Source organism: Onychomys torridus, chromosome 13 (genome assembly GCF_903995425.1).
Source record: "Onychomys torridus chromosome 13, mOncTor1.1, whole genome shotgun sequence".
NCBI lineage: Eukaryota > Metazoa > Chordata > Mammalia > Rodentia > Cricetidae > Onychomys > Onychomys torridus.
Genome location: NC_050455.1, coordinates 66121300 through 66133125, shown reverse-complemented (window position 1 = coordinate 66133125; position 11826 = coordinate 66121300). Strand labels below are relative to the sequence as shown.

The following is an 11826-nucleotide window of genomic DNA, read 5'->3' as shown; positions in this document are numbered from 1 at the left end:
CATTTAGGAACTAGCATTGAGAGAAACAACATGATCCTTATCTGGGCCACTGCTGTATGAAGTTCCCTGGTTCTCAGCTGGGCTTAATCCTATTTATACAGAGTGTGAGTGAGACAGTCATTGGCTGGTGTTCAGTTTCTTAAAGGAGTACACTCAAGCAAACATGTCTGACCTGTGGCCCAGGGCTGCATGTATGCCAGGATACCTACAAAATCAGCCCAACACATTTGTAAGTGACAATAACATATTTCAATATTGAAAGGATGGATGATTAGCACAGTGAGAATGCATAGGGAATTAGAGGTTCCAGGGGGAAAGGTATGAAATTATCACTGTGAAAAGAGAGATCTTATTGAAGAACACAACAGGGCTGGACAGGTTCTGTCTGCCATGTGTTTTCAGAATTAAATACCACACACCCTGTGCATCTGAATGTTATTTATTATAGAAAGCTCTGGAAATGACACACCTGTCAAACAAGAAGAGGAGGGTATCTCTTATGTTTTAAATAGTTATTAGGGGCTGGGGATGTAGCTCAGTATTAGTTATTGGGAGACAAAGCTATGATTGTGGTATTTTAATTGAGATACTGAAACACTAAACAGTATCTACACAGTGGTTATAATTACATGGATGTACCTTACTGAGGAGAGCACAGGCTGTCATGAGGACAGGTGACGTGGCTAGAAGAAATATTATCTGACCAGTAACCAAGGACACTGTGGTCTGGCTGGCGGAAGAAGATACGTTCAGAGAGGCAGTGGCTGAGGTGAGAGACTGCTAGAAGAATGTATACAAAGAATGACAGGGCTTGGTTCATGTTTGGAGAGCTCTCTGGGTGACTTGGAAAACAGCAACGTCAAGCAGAAGAACATGGAAGGGAAGCCCGGGATGGCAGCTGAAAATAACCAGTGGGGGTGTGAAAAGGACCACGGGCTCCTGGGGAAAGTCTCCACAGAAAGGTGTGAGGAGAGAGGGTTGTGTGTGTTTGTTTTTGGAACACACTCTCACTATGCAGCCCAGGCTGGCCTGGAGCCCAAGAGCCTGAACCTCAGCCTCCCAAGTGCCGGGATTCCAGGTGCACCACACGTGGCTTGGAAAGGACTTTTCAAAGAAAGCACCCACACACTGGAGCATTTTAAAAGGGAAAAGGGTGAGGTGGGGCTCCAAATAAGGAAATAATAAGGGAAAAAATGACAAGATAATATCCAGGAAAACCAAGAACAAAGAAGTGGTCACAGTGTACACGTAGCTCTGGGTAAACCGCTCTCTTAGGCCTAAGAGCATGGGCAGTGACGGTGATTCCTTTTCCCTCTCTTTCTTCTGTATGGAGACAATGTGGTCCTGGCTGGCCTCAAACTCACAGAGATCCATCTGCCTCTTCCTCCTGAATACCAGAAATATATATATGTGTGTGTGTGTGTGTGTGTGTGTGTGTGTGTGTATGTGTGTGTGTGTATGTGTGTGTGTATGTGTGTGTTTGTGTAAAATGTATTTAATAACAAAGAATCTAAGTGAAGGAAATATTATATGCTGATTATTTATAACCTTGAAATTTCTGGAACTTTGAATTTTTTTTCTAACTAAAAAGTTAAGCCGGGTGGCAGTGGCGCACACCTTTAATCCCAGCACTTTGGAGGCAGAGCCAGGCAGATCTCTGTGAGTTCGAGGCCAGCCTGGTCTACAGAGCGAGATCCAGGACAGGCACCAAAACTACACAGAGAAACCCTGTCTCGGGGAAAAGAAAAAAAAAAGTTGAAAGTAGTGGTATAGTTTGTTGGGTTTTGGGGGGGTCGGAGGAGGGGGTTGTAGGGAACAGGAAGGGGTATCAATAACTACCAAGAGAAAGAGCTAAGAGTTTTAATGGTGAGGAAAGACTATGGGGTTAGATTAGGCACGTATGAGAAAAATATTGTTTCTATTTTAAGTCATAAGGAAGTATATAGATTTCTCAAAGCATGTACTTTTGTTATTACATTTTTTTTGTTGTATTTGCCTTTAGCAGGCAAAACCCTCTATCTTTCCAAGTATCCAAATTTTGTAGTAGATTTCTTTTTTTTTTCCGAGACAGGGTTTCTCTGTGTAGCTTTGCGCCTTTCCTGGAACTCACTTAGTAGCCCAGGCTGGCCTCGAACTCACAGAGATCCGCCTGGCTCTGCTTCCCGAGTGCTGGGATTACAGGCGTGCACCACCACCATCTGGCTGTTGTGGATTTCTTAAGTTTTTTTTTTTTTTTTCTCCTGAAAGGTAGGTCCCATATCATTCTTACAATTTTTTTCCAATAAAGTAAGGAATTTTGACAAGCATTTTAAAGACCATTTTTTCTAGCTGCTCTGGAGAAAGAAAAAAAAAAAAAAAGAAAGAAAGGTAGCTGCCAAGGGTCCACCTGGCCTTTGCCTTAAGCAAAACAAAACACAGATGGTTCTCACAGTCTCCAGGAGCCAAAGAGAGAATATTTACAACTGGGAGAGTGGGGGCTGAGATGCAGCTCAGGGTTAGGACACCTGCTGCCCTTGCAAAGGTTCCCAGCATCCATTGGTAACTGCAGTTTCAGGGCTTCAACACCCTTTACTGACCTAAGGGCACCAAGCATACACATTGTACCTGCACATACATTTAGGCAAAACATAAAAACTTTTTTAAAAAAAAATCTTAAACAAAAAATTTTATTAGAGCTGCAAGTGATTGAGCTAGGGTTTGAGACTCTAGCAGCTCAAAAACAAACAAACAAAAAATTAGAGAAACATCCTAAATGTTGTGCAAAATACCACATGGAGTCAGTATGCAGCGGCTGGTATAGCTTTTTTTCCCCTCTGTATTCAAAAAAAAAAAAAAAAAAAAAAGGAAGGAAGGAAAGGCAGACTCCCACATGCTCCAAAGTACACAGTATTGAGAAAAGCCTTGAGCAAGGCAGACACTCTACGGGCCCCACTCTAGGGCCAAAGTTTGGAGCAGAGGAACAGCTGTGAGTTGGCAGCTGGATAATTAGGAAGGCACCCAAACTTCCTCTGGACAATCTCCAGGTAGAGCAGAGGGGTCCCACCCAGGGCAGGTATATGGTGCTGACAGTGACTGGGAAGCTATTCTGGACCCAGAGCATCGGGCCCAGGAAAGTCATTCAGGCACATGCTGGAATGAGGCTCCTGGAAACCTCCAGGAGTGGGGTGGGAGGACGCCACTTTCATCTGGCTCTCCTGGAACCAGTTCTACAATCGCCTATGCACACCCACAGTGGAAAGATACTTTTGTCTGAGTACACCCACATCTGAAGAGCACCATCTCTCATCTATACTGAAGACTCCCCCCCCCCCCAACCCCAGGCTCAGCTCTTCCCCCTGAGCTCTGGAAAACACATCACTGATTATTGTCTCATTCTGGTGAGGAACCATCAAAGATGACCAAGATAAACCGCATAGCACTGCCTACCCAACTGACCACTAGAAGAGATGCATACGGAAGAGTGTGCACAGATTGTAAGGCACACTTCATCAGAGCTCATCTCCTGGATTTTTACTGTGCTTCTTGATTCTCGTTCTGTAGCCCAAGATGGCACAGAATTCATGATACAGCCTACATATGACCTGAAATTCAAAGTAATCCTCCTGCCTCTGCCTCCTAACTGCTTGAGATTATAGGCATGAACCACCATGGCTGAGTTCTTGTTTTTGAAATTACTGAAGAGATGGCTCCACTTTTAAGAACAATTGCTGCTCTTAAAAGGCCCAGGAGGACCTAGGGTCAGTTCCCAGCACTCACAACCACCCATAATTCCAGTTCCAGAGGCTCCAATGCCCTCTTCTCTCCTTCTGGGAAATTGCATGCACATGGTGCTTATACATACATGTAGGGAGAACACTCGTACACATAAAATTTACCTTAAAATATACTTCTTGAATACTGATTACTTCCTTATAAAGCAGACCCACCAAAAGGTTCCCTTGTGCATTTAGCTGTTTATCTTATATTTTAAATTTTAAATTTGTTTGTTTAATGGGGGATCGGGGTGTGTGTGCCATAATACACATGTGGAAACCAGAGGACAACTTGTGAGCTGCCATGTGGGTACTGGGAATTGAACCCAGACAGCGTTCTTAACCACTGGGCCATCTCTCCAGTCTACAGAGGACAACTTGTAAGAGTTGGTTCTCTCCTCCCACCACGTGTGTTCTGGGAATCAGACTCAAGTTACCGGGTTTGATGTCAAGTGCCTTTACCCACTGAACATCTCACTAGCTCAAAAGGTCCCTTTAAATAAATATTTTCATAGGACATTTAATCAAATAAGATGAGTGCATTGGCTAAACTTTCAGGAGCAGTACTTAATGTGATCATGAACCTCTCTGAAGGTTTGTTCCTCTCTAAAGCCTGTGATGGCTCTTTCCTGGTTGTTTCCTTTGGTCCCTACCTCCTTCCTCCTTCTTAAATCAGGCATCCATCAAATGCTGCTTCTTCTTCTTCTCCTTCTCCTTCTCCTTCTCCTTCTCCTTCTTCTCCTTCTTCTTCTTCTTCTTCTTCTTCTTCTTCTTCTTCTTCTTCTTCTTCTTCTTCTTCTTCCTCCTCCTCCTCCTCCTCCTCCTCCTCCTCCTTCTTCTTCTTTTCTTCTTCTTCTTCTTCTTCTTCTTCTTCTTCTTCCTCCTCCTCCTCCTCCTCCTCCTCCTCTTCCTTCTTCTTCTTTTCTTCTTCTTCTTCTTCTTCTTCTTCTTCTTCTTCTTCTTCTTCTTCTTCTCCTCCTTCTTCTTTTCTCTTCCTTCCTCTTCTTTTTCTTTTTCTTTTTCATATGTTTGTTTGCTTGTTTGTTCTTTCAAGACAGGGTTTCTCTGTGTAACCCTGGCTGTCCTATAACTAGCTCTGAGGACAGGTTGACCTTGAATTTACAGAGATCTACCTGCCTCTGCCTCCCAAGTGCTGGGATTAAAAGCGTGCACCACCACTGCCCAGCCATCCTTTCTCCTGACTGTCCCTCACTCCCTTTGTCATTTGTGCCAACAGGAACAACAGCTAACAGTGACAAGATACCAGTCACTACGCTCATCTCTATAATCAGTTTCACGAGAGTCTCATGGAAGAGACCAGCATTATCTCCACTATTATACACAGAAAAAACAGAAGCTTCAGGGCTTACGCAATCTGCACAAAATCACCAAGTCAGCAAAGGCAAGTTCACCTCAGACAACAGGTGACACTCTTGTATTTCGTCCTGTTCCATGAAATCTCCCAGAACACCCTCTCCAAAGAAGTAGCAGCATCTCCACCAGCCAGCAGATGTTGACCAGCAGACATTGGAGTACTAACTGACATGTTTTCACTGTCCAAAATGTTAAGATACTTCCAAACCCTCTGACATGTTTGCACTGTCCAAAATGTTAAGATACTTCCAAACCCTGCTAGCTGACACCCTGTCCTCTCAGAAAACTCTCCTCTGGCAGGAAGTCCTCAATACTCATCAACCTAGCTTGGAGCTGCAGGGTAAGGCCTGGAGCTGCTGGGTGAGGCCTGGGGCTGCTGGGTGAGGCCTGGGGCTGTTGGGGTGAGGCCTGGGGCTGCTGGGTAAGCCTGGAGCTGCTGGGTGAGGCCTGGGGCTGCTGGGTAAGGCCTGGGGCTGCTGGGTGAGGCCTGGGGCTGCTGGGTGAGGCCTGGGGCTGCAGGGTGAGTCCTGGGGCTGCAGGGTAAGGCTGGAGCTGCTGGGTGAGCCTGGAGCTGCAGGGTAAGGCTGGAGCTGCTGGGTGAGCCTGGAGCTGCTGGGTGAGGCCTGGGGCTGTTGGGTGAGGCCTGGGGCTGCAGGGTGAGCCTGGAGCTGCTGGGTGAGGCCTGGGGCTGCTGGGTGAGGCCTGGAGCTGCTGGGTGAGGCCTGGGGCTACAGGGTGAGGCTGGAGCTGCTGGGTGAGGTCTGGGGCAGAAGGAGCCGCATACTCAGGCCACACAGGTGCTACACCTGACTAAATATTGTCCATGGTCACTTCTCCCTCCTCCTTTTGCCTCCACAAACCAGTTCCTTCTGCTGACTTCCTCCTTCAAGACATCCCCCACACTTCGTTCTCCAGTTCCCCTTCCATGAAGCTAGCTCTAGGCACTTCTGTTACTTCTGCTGCTGACCCTCCGTTGGCTGACCTAGCCTGTAGCTTTAATGATCTCTATCTATGTGGTTTCTATATCTGCCTCCTTTCCCATTCCAGCCAGACCCTCCTCTATATTCTTGAGGTCAAAAAATGGCCAAAACCTTACCTCTCAGACAAAAAAAAAAAAAAAGCCAGTTGTGGCACACACCTTTAATCCCAGCACTCGGGAGGCAGAGGCAGGCGGATCTCTGTGAGTTCGAGGCCAGCCTGGTCTACAGAGCGAGTTCCAGGACAGGAGAGGCTACACAGAGAAACGCTGCCATGACAAACAAAAACAAACAAACAAAAACTCCTTCTCTCTCTACCTCCCTTCCTCGGGAGATATCTGTGTTCCAGCGAAGCTTGTAAGAAATTTAACCTCAGCCAGCGTCACACCTACTAGAGAGCACTGTATAGAGAGTAACTATTTCATACATGTCTATGAAACCCAGGAAGTCCGTGCCTGCTTGTGTTTTCCAAGTGTTCTGCCTCGTCCAGTCACAACCTTCTCATCCATGAGACAAAGTCACTGGTACAGCCTCGTCTCTGTCAAGATTTTTCCCCTGTCCCCTAGAGGCATGACTCCTTGGCAAGGGGCCTCTCTTCTCTAACAATCCCTCTGCGCTCCTTCCCCCAGGTCCTGATGCCCCAGTCAGCCCATCTGCCTCAACTTTGCACAATCCAAGTGCAAAAGCTGATGCTGAGGCCTCAGCTGATGGAAAAATGGTGCCCACCCTCCAAGAACTCCTGCCCCAGCTGAAGGAGAAAGGAAGACCCTCGTGAACTGTCATATGATTGCCCGCTATGTCCCACACCCACTGCAGGCAGACATTTACTCTGGGGCACACTTACTCCATGCCACCCTCTTGGAGATACTTGGGGGAGCAGTCAGTTCATGCAGAGCCCTGGGTCACTCACTATCCATCAGCTCTAGGGCCTTGAGAAAGTTGCTTAACCTCCCTGCCACTCAATTTCCTCACCAGTAAAATACCATGGTGAGTCAGCTCCCTCCAAGGGTAACTGGGAGGTGTAATGGAATAATGTGTGTAAAGCATTTAAAGGACCTAGTAATCTGCACAGTGAACAATGCAGTCCTTTGCATTATTTGAATGAAACCAGCCACTGGACCTAGAGATGGACAACACCTTTGCAAACTGTTACTGGGATAGCAAGTAGCTTTTGAAAGCAGACCAGAAACTCGTCCCCTCCCCCACCCACCATCACCACTCCTAGACCTTCACCCTAGGTCTCAACTCAGACTGCACTCTGCCCCTCCTCCTGACCATTCCTGCCAGAGTATACACGGGACAGCTGGGAGCTGCCAACCGCTTCTTAGGATGCTAACACCCCGTGCTGGGATTTCAGGTGTGAGCCAACACTTCCGGCTCTGGGTTTTCGGTTGTTTTTTTTTTTTTTTTTTAGGTTAGTAGGAAGGAAAGGAAAGAAACCGTGGCCCTTACTGCTGGGACTGGTGGAGTAGGGTCCTGAACTCAAGCTAAGATTTCCAGAGTCGAAGGGCAACAGCAGTCTTTTCCTTGACACTTTTGACTAAGCCTGCTCGGGGCCAGATGTGCTTCGGGCACCCCCGGGACTGTGCGAACACACCATCCGCTTAAGCCTCTGTGCCTAAATTGTTAACCAAAAAGTAACCACTCTACGGTGAACTGTACACAGGTCTGTCCTTTTTCCACAGTATAAAAAGTCTGAAGATTCCGCAGACCTCCTAAGAAGACCAGTAGAAGGTTGCTAACTCTTGCTGTAATGCTACCCCAGCCCTTTGTCTTCCTGTCAGTGCCCCAGAAGGACTCCAAAACCTCAAGCAAATGGGACGAGATAGGCTCTGTCTCTGGGGTCACGGAGGAAGAGTGGGGTGGCAGGCAACTCTGAAGCTAATGGAACAGGCAGGGTCCTAGAAAAAGGCTATGCGTAGCTATGGGTCAGCTCTCAGGTGGACGCTTCTTGCCCTGCCTTCAAGAACGAGGGTGCTTCCTCCGAGTTATGGGGAAAATGGACCCTTGGAGGGTAGGTAGCCGTAGGGTAACGGAATGAGAAAGGAATGTCTAAGTGAAGCGGGGAGAAGACCTAGGAACCACCAACTCTTGGGTCTCACACACGCGCGATGGCCTCCCCGGGGTGCTTGCTCCGGGGACTGGGAGGGAAATCAGAAAGCGAGACTGCCAGGCTGTGCGCTGTGCAAAGCTCTGGGCCGAGAACCCTACAGTGATTGCTCACACGCCCTATCCCGGTTCTCCCAGGTCTGCGGGACTCGGCTCCCGGCACCCGCGGGGCCCGACGACGCTCCTCCTTTCGGGCTTCAGTTTTCAAGCGTGAGAACGGGGAGGGGGTGACGTCAGGGCCCAGGTGTTGTGGGGAGTGCGCGCTCCTGGCGGACTCGCACGGTGGGGGCGCACACCCAGGGCTCGCTCCCGCGTGCGCTCCGGGCCGCTCGCCCTGCGCCGCGCTCACTTACCCAGAAGTTTGCCTTGAACAGCGAGCCCGTCATGCTGGCGCAGAGGGCTGGACGCGGAGGACAGCGGGTGGCGGCGGAGAAGGACAGCGGGTGGCGGCGGAGAAGGACAGCGGGAGGGATCGCGCCAGGAGCTCTGACGGTCAAGGCCAAGGTTCGGCGCAACTTCGGAGTTCCACTGTCGCTCCGAGAAGACGCCCCGGGTCCTAAACCACGCCCGATTGCTCCCGCCCCGCGCCCCGCCCGCGCCGCGCACCTGCAGAGGGCAGCCCGCCCCGGCCCTGGGGCGCGGCTGCTTTGAGCAGCTCCGAGGGGGACGGCCAGTCGGAGCCCCATCCTGAAGGGCGCCTGAACGACTGACAGAACCGGTCCTTCTCCCTCCGGAAGCCCACTCACTCCAGGCTCTTCCCACCAGCCCCCCTAGCCCTAGTAGTATTCCGGACTATCGATCAGCTGAAACTTCAGATGCTGAAAACGAGGGACAACGCCAGCCTTTGTTTATGGCACCAATGCTACAACGAATAGAGTGCACGCACCGCCCTGGGGGTGACTGCAGGTTTTAGTCTAAAATATCAAGAAAAATGCATTACTGATGTTTCCCGTCAACTCTGCATATTTTAACCTGAACTCAGTTAAGGACCCTTCACCAGCAGACTCACCCATTAGTAAGAGCTTTCCTTGCTCTCTAGACTCCAAGATAAAAACTAAGAGAGAGCAGAGCGGTGGTGGCTCACGCCTTTAATCCCAGCACTCAGGAGGCAGAGCCAGGCGGATCTCTGAGAGTTCGAGGCCAGCCTGGGATACCAAGTGAGTTCCAGGAAAGGCGCAAAGCTACACAGGGAAACCCTGTCTCGAAAAACCAAAATAAATACGTAAATAAATGAATGAACCAAACCAAGAGAGGGAAAAGGAGGCTGGCACCTGTACTCCCAGTACTGAGGAAACTGAGGCTAGAGAGTGTGAGTTTCAAGCCCATCATATAGGACCCCAGGGCAAGTCAGACCCTTCCTTGCCTGGTAGTAGACAAAGTACTTCTCTGTTCTGTGTGCCTAGTGCCCAGCCTGAAACTCAGAGAGGCTGAAGGGTTGCCCAAATTCACACTCATTTAATGGGTGAAGAGGCCAAAGTTACAAGTCTGTCCTTCATAATAGGACAAAAGACTTGTTGCCCTGAGTAAGAAGTAAGTGCTCAGAGGGCGAGAGAATGAAGGTTAAGCTACCAAGACTGAGGACATCGAGCCCATTATCCATCAGACCAAAACAAGTATTTGCCACTGCAGCAGGTTCTAGCTAGATCCGGGCACAGTTCCAGGCAATTGTGGACGGATTAGCAGAAGCTCCCAAAGGTTGTGCTCAGGTCATCTGCAATGCTAGGGATGAGAGAGGGCAGGCCTCCAGCCCCGGTACTCTCCAAGGACATGCATCCCTTTATCTGGCTCTTCATGAGCATTCACAACACTGGGGTTAGGGGTTCTCTCTACTTTTCCAGAGGACTTGGTCCAATTCCCAGCATCCATGTGCCAGCTAACAGCAGTCCCTAACTCCAGATTCAGGTAGGGACTCTAACACCCATTGAGTAAGTTTCTGCTAGCAAAGGCATGCAGGTGGTGCACAGACATACCTGGCGGCGAAAGACTCATACACATAAATTAATAGGCTGAGGTAGAGCCAAGGCAGGGAAGCCTAACTACACCTGCAAGGAGCAACAGAGACCAGGTGTTCATCAGGAGGGTAAAGATAAGCTGGACTGCAGTGGGGTGGACCACACATGACACTGAGGGGTACAAGAAGCTGGAGCACTGAAGACAGCACCAAGGCTTTTCCTGAGAGGTTTTTATTTTTAATTGGGTCTCTCTCTTCCTCCCTCCATTTCCCTCCCCCATCTCTCCCTCTCTCTCCCCACTTCTCTGTCTCTTTCTCTCTCTCTCCCTCCCCCTCTCTCTCCCTCCCCTCCCCCCAGCACTGAATCCAGGTCCCCATCCTAGTGTAGTTTTACATTTTTTGTTGCTTGCTTGTTTTTGAGACAGTATCTTACTAAATTACCCATGATGGCCTTTAACTCACTCTGTAGCCCAAGCAGGTCTTGAATGAGCAACTCTCCTACCTCAGCCTCCCAAGTTGCTGGAATTACAGGCATGTGCCACCATAACCATCAGAAGGCTTGTGACAAATATCTTACATGCAATTCTCATTATCTATATTTTAATTTTCTCCTGTTTTTGTTGTTGTTGTTGTTTTGTTTTGTTTTTTTGAGACAGGGTTTCTCTGTGTAGTTTTGGTGCCTGTCCTGGATCTCACTCTGTAGACCAGGCTGGCCTCGAACTCACAGAGATCCACCTGGCTCTGCCTCCCGAGTGCTGGGATTAAAGGTGTGCACCACCAACGTCTGGCCTGGTTTTTATTTTTTTTTAGGACAGAATCTCTCTATGGACCTCGGCTATCCTAAAACTCACTTTGTAGACCAGGCTCCATTCAAACCCACAGGGATACACCTGCCTCTGCCTCCCCAGTGCTGGGACTAAAGGAGTGTACCACTATGCCTGGCTTATATTTTAATTTGTAATGTGTATATTACTTTAAAGTCAGTTTCAAATCTTAAGTCAGGCCCCCATGCAGCAATGCGTTTGGTTTCCCTGACACAGGCTTCTAAAATCTCTGAATTTTAACTCTCTTCCACCCCCTGGTGGTGCAATTGAAAATTGAAAGTGTTCAGGCTGCCAGAAAAATACACTCTTCAACTGTGTTGTTATTATTGTTTATTACATTTGTTTATTTATTTATCTATTAAATGTGTGTTTGGTAAAGGTGGAGATCTAGTATGCCCATGTTATGTGGAGAGCATCTGAGGATCAAACTTAATTCTTCATTGTTAGCAAAAAGCACTTTACCCACAGGCTAGCCTGTGGGGGTGTTTTGAGGATCTTAAAAATTAGTTATTTTTATTTTGTATGTGTATGTGCAGAAGATATTCATGGAGGCCAGAAGAGGGTGTAGGAACTCCTGGAGCTGGAGTTACAGGCAGTTGTGGGCCATACCACATGTGTACTGGGAACTGAACTTGGGTCCTCTGGGAGAGTTAGCAGGACTGACTGGCTCCTAACCACTGAGCCTCTCCAGCCCCTCCTCAAAGGTCTTTAAACTCATCTCCCGGGAAAGCATTGTGTTTAAAAGACAAGTTAAGTGTGTGCTATATCTATGAGTCTATGAGAAACTTAGTATATTTTTGCTAACAAAGTTAAATTATCCTACCACAGAAATTATGCAA

General features: G+C 48.3%; 1 protein-coding gene across 1 annotated transcript in view; it reads right to left on the bottom strand.

Moving 5' to 3' along the window:
• Pstpip2 (proline-serine-threonine phosphatase interacting protein 2) overlaps positions 1-8752 on the bottom strand; it is a 92465-nt gene extending 83713 nt beyond the window's left edge. The window contains exon 1 of the mRNA XM_036205327.1: positions 8566-8752. Coding sequence (XP_036061220.1) covers positions 8566-8598 — 33 coding nt within the window. The 5' untranslated portion in view covers positions 8599-8752. The remainder of the gene's footprint in view (positions 1-8565) is intronic.
• Positions 8753-11826: the final 3074 nt, after the last annotated feature.